Source organism: Lagopus leucura, unplaced genomic scaffold, assembly GCF_019238085.1.
Source record: "Lagopus leucura isolate 7727_CA_CO unplaced genomic scaffold, USGS_WTPT01 Super-Scaffold_1, whole genome shotgun sequence".
In the NCBI taxonomy this organism is placed as follows: Eukaryota; Metazoa; Chordata; class Aves; order Galliformes; family Phasianidae; genus Lagopus; species Lagopus leucura.
The window spans coordinates 40804043-40821411 of record NW_024962250.1 but is presented as its reverse complement, the minus strand read 5'-3'; the positions used below and the strand labels follow the sequence as shown (position 1 = coordinate 40821411).

Sequence of the window (17369 nt, the reverse complement as noted above, 5' to 3'; positions counted from 1 at the left end):
CTTTTCTTCATAGGTTGTCTTTATACTTGTCACTGTTGAAGGTGGAAGGCTGTGAACAATAGCATAGGTTGGTTTTAAACTCCTTGGCTTGAGATGTGACTTCACCTGAAGGAAGACTCAGTGAGAAGCAGCTCACTGGTTGTTCCAAGTGTCTCTGAAGAGCAAATGGGGGAACTAAGCTCCAGCAGCAGGACATGATTCAAAATCAAATATTCTTGGCTAACGTTGTCCACAGAAGAACATCCAGTGCAAAGACTGAACCTTATCTGGAATTTGGAACTTTATGTTCCTATCCGTAGCCAAGATCAGTTACGTGGGTTTGCTGGGCACCTGAGTCACAGTTTTTATTTCCAATGCTTAGTTCTGTAACAGCTGACCCTGGAAAAAGCTGAAATAATGCCTTGTGTGCTTAGTTTGTTTTCTTTATGCTGTTGAAACATTTGCCATGCAAGGTCCAGTATTTGGATTTGTATTTCCCCTATTCTGTTAACTTGGTGACATGATTATTCAAAGCTGGGATGCACTGAGGTGCTTAGGCAGCATTCTAACTTAGTGCATCTCTTCTGTTCAGTAGCTTAAATCAAAAATATCTTCCTGAAAACTTAAATATAATAATTTTCTTTCCTCATTTTTCTTTCTTTAAGGTCATCAACATTCCATAATTTTGTCAAAATAGCACTTACAAAAAATCCAAAGAAGAGACCAACAGCAGACAGACTCCTTGCTGTAAGTGACATTTGGCAGCAGCCATACATGATCTCTTGCTTCCAAGTGAGCAACTCATCAATGGGAAATCAAACTGGAACAGTGCTCTTCCCTTGATCCTACAGCGTGTGGTGAAATCTGAATGAAAGAGACATTAGTCAGCTATAAGAAGCAGCAAGATTTTATTCAGGGACAAGGATTTATTTGACATTTGGTAGGGGTAATTACAGCATGTCCTTTGTACAGGTGGCTGCATCAGCCCATAAGGCACAACCATGTAGCTGTTGACCCTTCCTGCCACACAGAAAACTGATCTGTTTCGTATTTTTCCTGTCTTGCTGCACTTGACCCAGCTGCTTACTATATAAAAAGTGAAGTTAACATGTAATTGTTTGAGATTACTTCCCAGTTTACAACTGGCCAGCAGTGTGTCGTTTCCTTGCTTACTGAGGGATATCAAGTGTAGCCACTGTGGCTAAAGAAACAGTTGAGCCCCCAGAGAAGAGGCAGAATTCAGTGGCATTCTGAATTGAAGGTTTGTTGTTTCAAGTTGCAGATCAGCTGTGTGTTGTAACTTGCTCTTTTTTGTGGTTCTAGCATAGCTTTGTAGGTCAGCCTGGTCTTTCACGATCTTTAGCAGTTGAGCTGCTGGACAAAGTTAATAATCCCGACAACCACACACACTGCAGCGAAGTGGATGATGATGATTTTGAGGTAAGAGCATCTTTCATTTTCTGGCTTTGGGTACAGATGCAGTTTAAATGTCTTGCTTTGCTCTCACCATGTATGACTGTAACTTGACAGGGGCACTGGCCCATTTTTAGAGCTCCTGTAAGTTGCTGTGCTGGAGGAACCAGGACTCTTAGCAGAGTTTGTCACACTTCTGCCTAGGAAGCGTGGTCCTGGCTCTTGGCTAGCACAAAGGCAGTGTGTGTTACAGCATGCAACTCTGCAGCTCCTCTTCTTCCTCTTTGTAGGTTTTAGCATAGCTCTGTAGGTCAGCCTGGTTGTTGATTTGGTTGTTGATTGAGAGCTGACATAAAACCACGTAACTTTTTGTTTTTATTTCCTTGCAGCCTCATTCTGTTATTCGCCATACGATTCGTTCTACAAACAGGAATGTTAGGGCAGAAAGAACAGCATCAGAGATAAACTGTAAGTTCCTGATGTATTTCACCCAGCTGGTGGTGGTGCTTGGTTTCTACCAGTAGGAGGAGGTTGGGGTCATTGTTCAGCTGCATAGCCTGGAAAGTCTGTTGCGTTGTTGGCACGTATGAGAAACAAAAGCAGAAGAAACAGTGCTCAAACATGAATCTTCAGTAATATTTTCATGGAATCACGCAATGGTTGAGATGGAAGGGACCTTAAAACCCACCCAGCCCCAACCCCTTCATGGGCAGGGATATCTCCCTCCTGCTCAGGCTGCCCAAGGCTCATCCATGGCCTTGGGCACCTCTAGGGATGGGCACCCACAGCTCCTTGGGCAGCAGAACCAGCACCATTTTTCCAAAACTGAAATTAAAACTCACATTTCATCTCATTGCTGCATAGTAATGTTTAGGTAGAAATCTTTTATGGCCAATGTAGATCTTCCAGTTCTGTGATTGCACTTTAAGCATTACAAAATAACAAAATCACTAATTACAGGTAAGCACCAAAAATAAAGAGTGACTTGATAGTTAGAAAGGTGTATTTTCTCATGAGTCCATTCGCTGTTATTCTGCACTGGCACAGGTTGCCCAAGGAGGCTGTGGATGCCCCATCCCTGCAGGCATTCAAGGCCAGGCTGGATGTGGCTCTGGGCAGCCTGGGCTGCTGGTTGGTGACCTGCACACAGCAGGGGGTTGGAGCTGGATGAGCACTGTGCTCCTGTGCAACCCAGGCCATGCTGTGGTTCTGTGATATGATGCAGTAAAATGGTAGCACTTTGTCCATGGCAGGGTGTTGAACAAAGTCAGCTTTGTGGTTCTCATCCAACCATAGGCATTCTGTGATTTTGTGTTTTTCTTCACACTGCTTCAAATTCATTAATTAAACCTTTTCTTGACCATGACGTGTGATTTTAATAGCTGTCCTCACCAGGGTGTGTGCCAATTCCATGCATTTTCTTTTCATGAAACCTTTTATTTCCTTTTATAACAATATTGATGCTCTGTTCTGTTGGATCTAAGATGAAATTTTGAGCACAGAAACTCCTTCTGGGTTTGGACAAATGCCTGTGGTAGCATAAATGCTGGCTGCTCCGAGTCACATAGGTCTCCCTTTTAGGAGGCTTACTGTTAAAAGCCTTTTACTTTTTTTTTTTTCCACGTGCATTAAAAATAATGTGTGGTTACACAGTCACATATCAGTGTGCTTTCATATTACAACTTGGTATTACTTTTCATCTCTTCCTGTGTGTTTCACGTTTGCCAATTTAAGCATTTGGGCACTAATAGGACCTGCAGTGATAGTCATTTTATAGCCCAGTTAAGTGTTGGGAATGTTCCTGCCCCATTCTACAACACGTGTTTCACTGCAGTAAGCACTGAAAGGGCAGCAGCACAATGCTGAGTGTACTAAAGCAGACAACATCATGTTTTGTAGTTGATAAGCTCCAGTTTGAGCCTCCTCTGCGGAAAGAAACAGAAGCTCGGGATGAAATGGTAAGGGCAAATTTGGGTTTTCCTTCATTTCTTCAAGCTGTAGCACCTTCCTTGTGTTGCAGTTCAACTCCAAGTAGTATGTATGTGTCTGAGGCACAGAGTCATGGGAAGACTGCTCTTGGTCCCCAGACAATCACCACATTTTTAAGAAAATGAATTGCCCTCTGTGCTTTGTGCTCAGAGTCATGCTCAGATGAGAAAAACTACAAGAGCCAATTAATCTGATAATGCGAAGAGGCTGTTCTGCATTTGAGTCTTTGATCTTTCTGTCATCAGTTTGTTTGCTACTTGCTCCTAGCAGTGCAGCATGCAGAATTTTTGCCCCACGAGCTGCTGCTGTTGATCCCAGCTCTCAGCAGCTTACTAAAGAGCAGCTAATGAGCCTCTTTGTGGGTCTCTGCATGGCTGTGTGTATGAGGGCTCCATTTCTAAGCAATGTGAATAGAAGCAGCTGCCACTAACTGTGATTTGGAGCCATCAGCTCTCAGTGCTCCAGAAAACCCCGTTTCTGTGTTTTAAACAAAGTTCATCCTTTTTGAATGGGACTTCTGAGATTTATGCACGTGGTTACTGCTGAGGTCCCCTTGCTCCATGTGCAGTGACAGGAATGCTCTCAGTCTGGGGGTGGCTGAGCTGTGCTGGGTGTCTTGGAAGTGCTCTGAGTGGAAAATCCATCTCTCATTGTAAATTGTTGCTTTCATGTTATTTATTAATTGCTACTGGCACTGTGCCATTCCAGATGCTGCTTTTCAGTCTGAGCCAAAGCAGACATTATTTTTTCACTAATTGTAACAGTACTGTAAAACATGACCTCACTTTGGAGTTTTATGTTGTTCTTATGGGTCGCTTGGGAACGTCCCAGGCCTTTTCATACTGTGGCTTCTGTTTGGTAGGGGAAAAAACAATAACCATCCCTGCATCCTCAGGTTGTGGCAGCTGGTACCGATTTTGCTTCGCATTGGAATCCTTTTGTTGAAGGTGGAAGCAGCAAGTGAGTACAGAGTTTAAAAACATCTTGGGTTTTGTGTGACTTAATGAGAAAATAGAGTCTGAAAAGAAAAAACTTTGAGCTGGAAAACCAAACCATCAGCTCAAGTCCTTTTAGAAATAAAAAAAGAAAGGAAATTTTACCTGGTTTGCAGTTGTCCTGCAGTTGGTTGGTCCTTGTCTTGAGGAGTGGATTTGAATCTCTTTTAATGATGAACAGTGGTTTACTTAAAACTTGTAGGTAGAAAGCATAGCATCCAAGTATGCCAACCATGCTGTAATAATGCTGCCAGAGGTAATTTTTGGAAGGAAAAGCAATAACCTTGCAAGGCCTGAGTTCAGGATCCTGTGCTGCCTTACACTTCTCTCGTGAGCTGCTTATACAGCTGTGACATCCTGTGGCTGCAGTCAGGGCTTGGCAATAGGCAAAAAAGAAAAGAGCTCTGCACATGCAGTGCTGTGAGTGCTGGGGGTGTTGTCATCCTGCTCAGGGTTTGAGGCTGCAGGCTTGGAGGCAGAGCTCTGATTTCCCCTGGGCTGAAGCTGGCCTGAGGTGAGAGCACAGCTCTGCCCAAGTTGGGGCTGAACTGAACATGTCTGTGGCTTCCTTGGGCTGCAAACTACCACCGTGTGCCTTTAAAGGGACATGCACAACCTCCTTGGGCATCTTGTTCCAGGGGTGAGGCACTGGCACAGGTTGCCCAAGGAGGCTGTGGATGCCCCATCCCTGCAGGCATTCAAGGCCAGGCTGGATGTGGCTCTGGGCAGCCTGGGCTGCTGGTTGGCGACCTGCACACAGCAGGGGGTTGGAGCTGGATGAGCATTGTGCTCCTGTGCAACCCAGGCCATTCTAGGATTTGGAATCTGTGAGCAGTAATATGGAAGCTCAGCAGTAGCAATGTGCACACACAGGGAAGATGGCCTTTAGGTTGAAATCATGGCCAGGCAAACAGAGCCCTTTCCCAGCTTTGTTTGGAGCTGAGCAGCACACAATACATTTCTTTGGCTTTTTTGAAAGGTCTTGCATAAGCTGCCAGCTGACACTGCAGCCCCCTGAGGGGTGACAGTGTGGTGCAGATTGCCTTTGGGTCTTTTTCAGTTCAGCTCATTTTTCTGTTCTCGCTGGCACCACAGTACAAGTTCCACGAGGCCTTCAAGGCCCTGCCTGTGCCTGTCCATTAGTGACAGTCACTTCTCTCATTCCCTCATTCCTGTTGTTTGCATGACCTCCGTGAGCCCGAAAGCCTTTGTGGTGAGCAGTGAGCTCCGTGCAGACAGCAGGAGGGAGGTGGGCTCTGAGTTCCCATCTTCCTGCCCTCCTGCAAAGCAACTTCCTGGTTTGATTCTGTGGCTAAACCAGACTCTATGGAAGCAGAATGAGTGTATCTGTAGCAAACATTGCTAGGGCTATACATTTGGCAATAGAAACAGGTTTCCTACACAATCCCTCTCATCAAAAGAACGGTCATAACATTGCTGGATGCTGAATCCGCACCGCTTACTTGGAATGCACTTCCAGTTGGAAAAGATGAACAGGAAATGCAGAGCTTGTGTGTGCCCAGCAGTGCTGGATAACCCCAGGGCTGCACAGAGAGGATGTGCACTGCAGCTCTCCACGTGCTGGGCCTTTTACCAGCTGTGGTGATGGATCTGTTCCACTCCAGAATCGCTTTGCTGGAAACCAGCACAGCAAACGTTGTACCTGGAGATGGAACTTATTTGATGGCTTTTGCCAGTCGCTGTAGCATTTAGAAATGACTTGTATAGGTTTTATACCTTATGGAGGTGGGTTTTGTGGATGGGTGGGCCTTTGTTCTGTTAGTTTTTCGCTAGCTCCTGTTAACAGCTATTTTTTCCTTCAGAATGAACACATTGTAGGGAAATTGTGTAGCCATGCAGATTTGCTTGCATCAGTTTTTGTGTGACATGTTTCCATTTTCCTGTTAGGGCCGTCACCATTCCTTGCTGGCTGACATGGAAGATGTGTGCCGATGGCATTCAGGTCTCTGCACTTGAGGCTGAGGCATTGCCTGCAGGGTCCTGGGTTGCTCTGGCTTTCTGCAGCCTGGCCAGCCCCTTCCAGCTCAGTCTTGCTGGCTACAGAAGCCCAGACTTCAGTCCCACAGCAGCATCCTAAAGAATGCATTTGCACATGCAATCCATGTTATTTATGGCTTTTTTTCAGACACAACTTGCAAATTGCCATCTTGCAAAATTCAACCCATTCGTGTTTGTGTCAGAATGATATTCCCAGGGCTGCCCTGAGCCTCCAGTCACAATTTCTCTTCCTGCCCCTGGGTAGCTTTGAAACTGCAGTTTGCACAGTGATGGGAAGCAGGCTGTGTGTTGGGCATACAGCACCAGAGGAGGCCATCTGCTGCTACTTTTTCTTTGCAAAGGCCTTTCTCCATTTTTCCCCAGAGCCTTCCTTTGTTCTCCCCTTTTTGATTGCACTGCTAGTAGGCATTTGGCAGTATTTACAGTACCAAGCAGGGAAAGAATGGTGTGCTGATGGGAGTAAGTGTGGGAGAGGGCTATTACGATTCCTGGGGGCAGGTGGAAGGTGAAGGAAGGGGCTGTGCCAACTTGAGGAGGACTTAAGGCAACGAGTGAGAGCGCTTTGTTCTGAGAAGGGCCGGGAGCTGCTCCTTCTGAACGGTGTCACCAATGGCTTTGGTTGCACGTGTGAACCTCAGAGCAGGACTCTCAATTTTACAAACGTTTCACCTAGGGGACTGCTTACAAAATTTGGCGATGGGAGCGAAGATGTTGAAGAGTGAGTGAACCTCCTTCGTGTGCAGCGGCGGTCGCTCCGCGTGGCTCTCGCTAAGCAGGCAGTGCTCTGGCAACAGCTCTTCCTTTAAAAGGCTGCGGGCAGCTTTGCCACTCATAAAGTGAAGGCTGGTTGTGCTCCAAGGTCTAACGCACGCTTGTCTGTTGTCTGACCATCTGGAGAACGTGTGCACAGCGATGCTTTCTTCCTTGCTCTCCTCCCGTGGGGTTTATGGAAGCACCTGATACCTGCAGGCCGACTTGGCATCGATTAATCCATCCAGGCCTAACAGTGCTGTGGGCATGCAGGTATCTGTGCAGAGCTCTGGGGGTTTGTGCAGCTCCCCTGTTGGACTGAGCCAGAACCAAAGCTGCAAACTGCATGGAGTGGCTGGGAACTGCGTGCTGCTTGGCCCTGCGTTTGGATGCAGTTGGGACTGTTTTTACAGACATCCAGTGGTCTTGTTTTGCCACCTTGACAAATCCAGGGAGGACACTGCTCTGTGACATGATGTACTGGCTGGTCCAGAAATGCTGCATTTTCACTGTCAGGAAGCATTTTCTAGTAAAACAAACACAAAAGCAACATTCACATAATGGGAGGGTGGTGGCTGCACAGAACCAGTCCCTTTACCTGTATGATGTGCTTACCGTGCAGTGCTCTCTGCATTTAGAAAGAACATAAGTCTTCAGTAAAAACAACACCTCTAACAACATTAACATGCTTTCATCCTCGCCCCCAGTCTTGGACTTCTGGTTTCACTCCATTTGTGCAAAACTGCAGTCAGTCTTTTCTGTGCATCTAGCTTGTCTTATTTACAGTCTTTGTTCTCAAGCAATTCTATTCATGTTGTTGGTTTAACTGAGACAGCTACTGCATCTTTTCATTTCAGGTCAACCCTTAAGCGAGCAGGGCCACCTCCACTGCCCCCTAAGGTAAGTGACTGTGAGTTTCACGGGTTTGGGGCAGCAAAGCCCCACTCATGCAGCCTCTGCAGTGCTGCCCTTGGATGCTCTCAGCAGGTTTTAAGTCCTGTTAAATACCACTTACAGGCAGGCTTCATGTGCCTTCTTGTTTTTGCTGGCTTGGTCTGTATAGTCTTGACCTGTGGGAACTCCTGCACTGTGCACTGCTCTTGGCAAAGTGACTTTAGGTATTTCTGCTTTAAGGAGAGCATGCTGTGTGAAATGGCCTTTCGGTCAGCGTTCTGCCTGCAGCTGGGATTTTTCCTGCAGAGAAGGAATACCTCTTAGATTGTTCTTCTGTCAGATGCCTTTGCTCAAAGGCTGATTCCTTTCTAACATAGCAGCAGTGTATCTTGAATTAAAATTTGCCTTGTGTGTGCTTCAGGATGCCATTTCCCAGGTACTCATCACCTCTTTTGTTTGTTGCAGCCAAGAATAAACAGTTACCCTGAGGAAAACCTCCCAGATGATGAGAAATCTCAGACGATAAAACACTTCCCTGACTCACAGAACAGAGCCCCACCAGCTCATAGGAGGCAGAGTATTCCTGTCTGTGGGCCTCAGGCTGATTCTTCCCCCATTGGTATGACCAGCAGCATCAGTAGCCCAGGATTGCTCACAGCTAGATACAGCGACTTGGGTAAATGCATTGCATTTCCTAAAGGTGACTTGTTTCCTGTAAAAGGAAATCAGTTTGGGATCAGCTTTGTTTTCAGTCGACAGTTTGTTTAATACAAGCTGACCACGGAGCACATCTTTCCTTTTATTGTGTGTGCTGGTTCTTATTAAAGCTGTGACCCGTGGCAAAAATGTTCTTCCCCAAACAGGGATGCTCAGCCAGTCTGTGCCTGCACGAATAGAAGTAACACATGTGCAGGAAGGACTGTCTGTAAGGACCTTGGCCCAAGGAATGTTTGGGTAACGAGGAGCCTTAATTATGGTGTATCTTTGTATGCAGAAGAGTGGCCAGCTGTCCTTGAAAGGATTTGGCTACCTGAGATGTCCATGTGAGGCTTTATAGTTCACTGTGCTCTACTCCTAAACACAGGGGAAGAGCAACAATAGAGCAACAAAGAATTTTCTGTTTCATTATGTCAAGTGAGTTCCAAAGTGTACCTGGGCTTCTTTGTAGGAAATGGGGACGGCATGCTGAAACTCATTGAGGAAAATGCAGAAGGATCCTCACAAATCCCTCAGCTGCCACGTAAAAAAGAGAAAAGAGATTTTCCTGTAAGTACTGCGCCTCTCAGTCTGATCAGCTGCTTCGTGTCATCTTTCCTTTCAAGCTAGCATTACGTCAATGCGTGGGACATTCTTGATGATCTCTCTCTCTTCCCACAGAAGCCAGCAATCAATGGTTTGCCACCAACGCCAAAGGTGCTGGTAAGAAATCTCATTTGCACTCAGAATTGTTGGAAGCCTGCTGTCACATCATGTCTGGTGTCAGAAGGTTCATGCTGTGAGCCAGCACCTCGTCTGGGCTGGTGTCCTGCGTGCCATAGCCGATTACTTTTCATTCAGTCATTTGTGTATTGAAGCCTGTTCTTAAAACCCTCCTTCCACTGTTTGGTCAGGTGGTGAAGGGACAGACACCTCGCTGGCTGTGGGCTGTGATCTGCACTGGCATTCTCTTTAATGAAAGGGGAAGGGAGGTGGTGATGGGAGAGGGTGTAACAGAGTGGTTGTGCTTGTTTTGCCTTCTCACACTGTTGCATAAGCATTCCTTGTTGTTCTTACAGTAGGTAACAATTGTCTGTGTAACTTAGATCCCTCTTTGCATTTCTTAACCTATATGAAGTCTGTGGAAAGGTTTGGAAGGCTGCATTGTAGATTTTGGGGGAAGATAGAAGCATTTTGCATGTTACAGTTCAGTTTGTGTCTGAAGAGGAGGCCGCAGCGGTGCGTGCAGGTGTGTCTTACGTGGCTGAGTGCTGGAGGTTAACAACTTTGTGCTGGCAACTTGTCTGACTTCTCAGCTCTGTGTCTTTCAGATGGGAGCGTGTTTCTCCAAAGTTTTCGATGGTTGCCCTTTGAAGATCAACTGTGCAACGTCATGGATTCATCCAGACACTAAAGGTAACACTGTTGTTTGTGTTTGCAACCCACCAGTTGGCCACGGTGGTCAGGAGCTTCTGAAACAAACCCCGTCTTGTTTTTCAGATCAGTACATCATCTTTGGAACAGAAGAAGGTATCTACACTTTGAATTTGAATGAACTTCACGAAGCAACAATGGAACAGGTGATTTGGGTGCATCAAACACACAGAATAGATTTGGTGACACGAGGAAGCCAGAAGGTTTTATGTTAGAAGGGGGAGAGATGGGATGCTGGGCTTTGTGGTGTAAAATGATTCGCATCGAAGGAAACACTGGAAGTCCTGAAATTAATAATTCCCCTGCTTGAATTCTTGTTGCTGCTTATATAACACTGCTTTCACAGGAGCTCTGCACTTAAATAGCTTTCTCCTTGGAGACAACAGGTTGCCTGTCGTTTCTTTCTCCTTTTCATCTCCACTAGATGGCACATTGCTTCTCCTCGGGCTGCTACCGAAGCCCTTGGCCATTTATTGTAGCTGGCGTTGTTACCACCAATAAACACACATTCTCCTCTGTTTCTTGGGCTCTCTAACCCTTTCTAAACGACTTCACACAATCGTGGTGGTGTTAATTTGCTTTTTTGGAATCAGAAGGAGCAGAGTGTTGTTACCAGGGAGCACAGACAAAAGGTTTGGTGGTGCACATTTGAATTTGCTACGATGTAAAGGTCCTTCCAAGTGCTGGGAGATGAGCAAAGGCCTGAATGCAAGAGGAGAACACAGAGTTTGAAGGCTTTAAAAATGTTTCTGTTGTATCAGCAGACTTAGGGAACAACAACTTGCTTTTCTAATAAATGTCTAACAAAAAAAAGTGGTGACTGTTGCTGAAGATTCCCAGGCCTTACCTCAGTTATGTCTCTACTCAGTAAAACCAATCTGTCCTTGTGAATTTTCTACGTTATTTTATGTAACACTGCTCTCCAAACTCTGCCAGCTGCTTTTATTATGTCCTGTCGAGGGTTGGAGCTGCTGGTGGCCTCTAGAGACAACTCAGTAATGTCTACATAGGACACTTAATGCATCCTAAAATGAGAGTTTCCCTTCCTGAGAGCACAGCCTCAGCTGGCAGAAGCGTGACTGGTTCACTTGCAAAGCTCCAAGGCCTACAGCAGGGCTTCAGCCATGCTGGTTGGATTCCTTACCACCAAATGTTGGGACCTGAGATTTTTTTTTAACTGTTTGTCAGGTTTTTCCTTCTGATCCTATCCTCCAAAGTGCTTCCTGTCTCTCCAGGATTAATATCTGCCGATTCCTGAATCATAGGGTCATAGAATGGTTTGGGTTGGAAGGGATCCTGCACACGTGCTTCACATCTCCCTATTTCTCTGCACCCAGTAGCAGGTGCTCTGTTGAAGGAGGTGTGTGCACAGCAGCCTGCTCTGCACAGCTCTCTTGTGACCCCTGGGGAGTTTTAGGGACGTGTCAGTGAGCGTGGTGGGGACGGGTTGGGATTGGAGTTGTGATGGAGGTCCTTTCCAACCCTGGTGATTCTGTGAGTGTGTGAATTAAAAATGTGTCCTTGAGGCCCTTGGTTGTCTTCCAGCAGCTTTTGAAAATAACTGTTAGAGAGGCCTTGGGCTTTGAGCCAGTTCTTAAGTACTGTGAAGTAAAGCAGCAGGCCTTTCCCTGGGGCCCGCTGACATGAGGATATGGTCAAACCAGTCATTAACTGGGCTTTTATCTGTTTGTAGCACAAGTTTGTCCACTCATCATGTAGTCCAGATGTTCCTTCCTGTCAAGCCATGTGCTTTCCCAGTTATCCCTTTTGCTTTCCCAGTTATCTGCGTGGTTGGCTTCTCTTGTTGCCTCCATCTGATTACCGTTGATCATTTGATTTACATCTTAACCTTAGATTTCTTCATCCTGGTTTATCTCGTGGTTGCCAGTTCATCCTCAGCATTAGGCCCTGGTTTCCATTGGGTTTGTGATACTTACATCAGAAATGCTCTCCCATCTCGTGGTCGCTTGGCAGGGGCCCATAGGGAACAACTGTTCCCCTTTCCACCTTTTGCTATGGGGAGTTGTGAATGAAGGAAGCTACATGAGATTGGAGGGGAGAGACTGAACAGGCTGGGGGGAGGTAAATGCCCTGGAGCTCACTGAATGCATAGAAGCCCTATCTGATTCAGCAGGTTTCCAAGCTGAGAAGTATTGGGTGTAGCATTGTATCCATTACTTTGCTGTGCTGGTCATTTCTTTGGTTAAATTATATCACTTTCCAGTACCTGTTGGAAATAGGTGGATGTTTGCTTGAACCAGTGCAGCTGTTCCTTTGCAGATCCTGGTCTCCAGCATGTCCCTGTTGATTGCAGGGGAGCTGGACTCGATGGCCTTTAAAGGTCCCTTCCAACTCAAACAATTCTATGGTTCTGTGATCTGCAGTGATTGCGAAGCTCCCTCAGCATAGCGCTCTGCTGATGCCTTTTTTTAATGGCCTGCTTTCAAAACAGCTTAATCCTAGGAACTTTTTTTTTCTCTTACTGGATTTTTTTTCTCATGGGAGACCTGGGAACCTTCAATAAATTCAGTCAGCCAACAAAATCCGTGTCCTTGTTGCGTTACTCCTTTCAGGATTGAGACTCCTGGATGCTGTCATTGGAATTCCCTTCAGGAGGCTCTTACCCTTACAGCTTTTCAAGTCCAGGCTGGCTGCCCCTTGTGTAACTTCCTTCCTCTGCAACAAAAGCAGCCCCACTGCCTTCCAGGAGCTGCTCCAGTCTTTGCCCATCGCCCCTCTGTGCTGCTAACTGAAACATAAAGAACGTTACCAGTTGGAATGTTCTGGGGGTAGGAGAGGGAATGAATGAAGGTGCTTCAGACAAAACAGTATTGCTAAGCCAGGGCTCCAGAAGGAAGAATTGAAGGGGAAAATGCCATGCAGTGGGACTTTGACCAATGGCTGTTGCTGTAGAACAGTGACAGATGTGGAGCGGGCAGAGGAAGCTGTGGGGATGAATCCCTGCGTGCTTCTACTAAAGGAAACAATTTCTCTTTTCAGTTGTTTCCCCGGAAGTGCACCTGGCTGTATGTTATCAATAACACCCTGATGTCCTTGTCAGGTACGTATAAAAGAAGAAAAAATTTAAGGATGATAAAGAGAGGCACTTAAATCATAATTCAGTACATCGTATGTTCGCTGTTCTGAAGTAGAAAACTGCTCTGTTCCTTGTGCTTCTATAGGAAGGTTTTTTTCATGAGTGTTGCAGTTGGAAAGATTTCCGTAGCTAAAATTCAAGTGCTGGAATCTCTTGGCCACGGTTTCCCACCGTTTTATTAACTGAATCAGTTTGGAAAACCGTGGGTGTTTGTCCAACTGCTGGAGCTGTCATTTGATAACAGCACCCAGAGAGTTTGGAGCGTCCTCCTCTTCGGTTCCTGAGCTGGGAGAGCTGCATCAGGGCACTCTCAAACATCATAAGCAAATGAAGGGAGGATTAAGCTCAAGCTTGCTAATGCAGCTGCATTACTGCAGTGTTGCTGCTGGGTTTGATCCTGTGCTGTAGCCTGGCTGCATGGTCAGAATGAGCCGGAGTTGGGGAATAAAACCAGCTTGAAGTTAAAGGAGGAGGAGGTGGCAGGGAGGTGCTGTTAATCCAGCACGTGGATGGGGGCAAAGAAGTTCTGCTGCTCTCCTGGAATTTCCAGCAGGGAAACAGGAGGGTTGTGACACACAGAGCGAGAGGAGCATTGTGCCTTTAAAGGTGTGGGTTTGTGTCACACCGCTCCCCCTGATTTATGGATAAATGTCCCGGGGTATTTAATTGCTGAGGTGTAATTACAGCCTCCTAAAAATGCGTGCCTAACTTTCAGAGCTTTGTTAGTGTTACTGAACTTTGCATTGAATGCCATGTCTTCTCTATATGCATTATTATCGTTGTCTTGTTTTATTTTTCTTCCTAATTGGACTTGAAATATCTGACGCATGTGGTCCATTTTTCTAGAAGGTAATTTTCTCTACATACATTTTCCTATCGTGCACGGCTCCCTGGTGGAGGCACGTGTGCCACAGCAATGTGTGCTCTTCTCTCTTGCAGGGAAGACGTTCCAGCTCTACTCCCATAATCTGATAGCTTTGTTTGAACAAGCCAAAAAAACAGGACTAGCTGCTCACATCCAAACCCATAGGTTTCCTGACAAAATATTACCAAGGTACAAGTCTTTCTCTTGCAATTAGTAACAGATGACAGTGCTTTGGAACACGGATGGGTTGGGAGCATGGAAGGACCTCAGCCTCTCTGGTTGATGTGCTTTTTGTACCTGTTGTTGCAGGAAGTTTGCCTTAACGACAAAGATTCCTGACACAAAAGGGTGTCACAAATGCTGCATAGGTGAGTACATGCATAACTTCCCATTGAATTAATCAGGGAGACACAGAACCACAGCATGGCCTGGGTTGCACAGGAGCACAGTGCTCATCCAGCTCCAACCCCCTGCTGTGTGCAGGTCACCAACCAGCAGCCCAGGCTGCCCAGAGCCACATCCAGCCTGGCCTTGAATGCCTGCAGGGATGGGGCATCCACAGCCTCCTTGGGCAACCTGTGCCAGTGCCTCACCACCCTCTGGCTGAAAAACTTCCTCCTCATATCCAACCCAAACCTCCTGTCTCACTTTAAAACCATTCCCCTTGTCCTATCACTTCAACAGAAATTTTTCATACCAACTCTTAACCTAAACATGTTGCTATCTAGAGTAAGATCCATTGGGAAACCCAATGGAGGATGGCAGTTCTGTGTCTGTTTGAGAACTGACCCCAGCACTGTGTGAGATAGGATGTTACACTTCTGCTCAAGCAGAGTACGAGGTACCCAGCTGTGAACGTGGCGATCCTGTTCAGCTCATCTCAAGTGTCTGCAGTTGGCATATTTATAAATAATTGCTGAAATCAGGCTGCTCTTGTATGTAACTGAGCCAAAAGAACAACCAGCCCTCCATCGTATTTATTGCATTAGCTGTCAGAGCTCACAGGGAGGCTCTGGGCATGTGGGCTGCTTGGAGATGGTTTTTATTTAAGTCACAGCTGGACCCAGACCTTTAACTCCCCTTCCTCAGCCCCGGGAAGAAGGTGGTTCTGTTTTCTGGCCTCTTCACTGGGACTAACACATGCTTGTTGTTCGTGATCAGAAGGGTGATTGCGTTCATTCGGAACGTGGCACAGCATTCATTGCTGTGGATATTCAAATGGCTATGCAGAAAACAGCTGTCAGTGTGAAAGTGGGGCTGGTTGTTGAATGATTTGTAACGACACCTGCAGTTTTTATTTTCATTTAGTCTTCTGGAATGAGAAGGGATTGATTCTGTTGTTCTCTTTGTTTCTTATAGTCAGAAATCCGTACACAGGACACAAGTACCTCTGTGGTGCATTGCAGTCTGGAATTGTTCTGTTACAGTGGTATGAGCCAATGCAGAAATTCATGTTAATAAAGGTAAATATTTCCTTCTGGAACATTTGCTTGTGCTTGTCCCTCTTACCTGCCCCATCATCCTAATTGTGACGTGGTGGTGAAATAACCTTTCTGCAATCTGTGATGGAGAGTCCATCTCCGTCTGCTCACATCTGTGGGTTCTGAGCCCTTGCAGATGTGCCTTGACACACACGGACTAAGAAAATCCAGTGGCTGAAATGGGTGCAGTGCTGGATGTAGCCCAGTACCAGCAGGATGGACGAGCACAGGTCATAGCCTGCACAGCTTACAAACACTCTTAGCAGCAGCGAAAAGCAGCCCTGCATCTTTTACACTTTGTGTGTGTCGTTTTAAGCATCACATCTCCAAGGCGGAAGGGAAACTTCACAAATGCCTGTGTTGCTTTTTCCCCCCAGCACTTTGATTTTCCTTTGCCGAGCCCTCTGAATGTCTTTGAGATGCTGGTGATCCCAGAGCAGGAGTACCCCATGGTCTGCGTCGCTATCAGCAAAGGCGCCGAGCCAAACCAGGTGGTTCACTTTGAGACAATCAACTTGAACTCTGCTTCCTCGTGGTTTACAGAAATCGGTGCAGGTAAGCCTGGGCTGTCCTACAGCCTGCTAAATATCCTCAGAAGTCATTTGGAAACCTTTGTGCGAGGCAAAATGAGGCAGCCTCCCTACGTAGAGTGCGTTGAAGCTGATCCCAAGTTCCTCTTGTGATGATTTGCCAGCCTCAGTGTGAACGATCCTGAAGACTTCATTTTTAGACACGTCTCTTATTGGATGTCCTTAAATAGTAATGCAGACCCTGCTGGTTGCACTCTCATTTGTGGTTGCATACTTCTTGCTGGGGTCAGTCTTCATGCTCTTTCCCCTTCATTCCTGTGTCAGGACTCACATAAATGCATTCCTGTCTGTCCTCCAGCCCCTGGGGGAGGGTTGTTGTCTTCAGCTGCCTATTAAGAAGGAGAATGTTTTGGTTTATCTTCAAAAGCTGCTTGATATCTTGCAGATGCTTTGCTTTGCTGGCTTTCTTGGATACACTTCTTTACATTTAAATACAGCTGTGATGAGAACTTCATTAATTAAAAAGTATGCAAACTGTTCAACTCCAGTTCAATATTAGCACGATAATCTTTCCAGATGTGAGTTTAGGGGAAAAGAGCACTTTTTATAGGGGGAAAGATTCCTTAATGATTCCTTCTGTTCATTATAATTCGTCTCCTTGAAGGAAGCTGACTTGCTGTGCTGAACTGTAACACGAAATGCATTTCATTTATTGCCACTAACGGGCAGTGCTTTCATATTGAGTACATGCTTGGAGCTCATAGGCTCGTCCCTGGGCCCTGTTCTGCTCCCACAGCATTCTTGGATTGTGCAGCACTTAAGCAAAGGATGAAAGAACAGCAAAGGCAGTAGATTGCAGAACTTTTGTAGTGTATGAAAGCACTGTGGCGATCAGCAGAGTTTGAGGGGGTTTCTGAGCTGAGTTCTTCGATGCGATATAAAATCATCTCTTCCCTTTTCCACAAGGCAATCAGCAGCTGGATGCCATTCATGTGACACAGCTGGAAAGAGACACCGTGCTGGTCTGCCTGGACAGTAAGTGATGAGCACCACTGGGCAGCCTGCTGCCCTCACACAACTCTTTGGCCACAGTCATTTCACCCCTGCCATTAATTTATAGCTCTCTCTCCATTACTCATGTGTATGTCACTGACGCACACCACGCAGGTAACTGATGCTATGGATTGCTCTTCTCACTTTGGCTCTCACAGTTCCACTTTCCCTCTC

General features: G+C 46.2%; 1 protein-coding gene across 5 annotated transcripts in view; it reads left to right on the top strand.

Moving 5' to 3' along the window:
* The window catches only part of MAP4K5 (mitogen-activated protein kinase kinase kinase kinase 5), a 58038-nt gene that overhangs the window by 36274 nt on the left and 4395 nt on the right, over window positions 1-17369 (top strand). The window contains exons 11-29 of one of the 5 annotated variants that reach the window (XM_042871541.1): window positions 645-726; window positions 1303-1419; window positions 1782-1860; window positions 3292-3350; window positions 4277-4341; window positions 7069-7113; window positions 8003-8045; window positions 8505-8658; window positions 9208-9305; window positions 9417-9458; window positions 10067-10151; window positions 10236-10315; window positions 13170-13230; window positions 14113-14115; window positions 14206-14320; window positions 14441-14499; window positions 15491-15594; window positions 15990-16167; window positions 17109-17177. In XM_042871541.1, the coding sequence (XP_042727475.1) occupies window positions 645-726; window positions 1303-1419; window positions 1782-1860; window positions 3292-3350; window positions 4277-4341; window positions 7069-7113; window positions 8003-8045; window positions 8505-8658; window positions 9208-9305; window positions 9417-9458; window positions 10067-10151; window positions 10236-10315; window positions 13170-13230; window positions 14113-14115; window positions 14206-14320; window positions 14441-14499; window positions 15491-15594; window positions 15990-16167; window positions 17109-17177 (1538 nt within the window). Of the gene's footprint in view, window positions 1-644; window positions 727-1302; window positions 1420-1781; window positions 1861-3291; window positions 3351-4276; window positions 4342-7068; window positions 7114-8002; window positions 8046-8504; window positions 8716-9207; window positions 9306-9416; window positions 9459-10066; window positions 10152-10235; window positions 10316-13169; window positions 13231-14112; window positions 14116-14205; window positions 14321-14440; window positions 14500-15490; window positions 15595-15989; window positions 16168-17108; window positions 17178-17369 lie in introns of all 5 variants that reach the window. The other 4 variants (XM_042871315.1, XM_042871622.1, XM_042871461.1 and 1 more) reach the window with 4 other exon arrangements.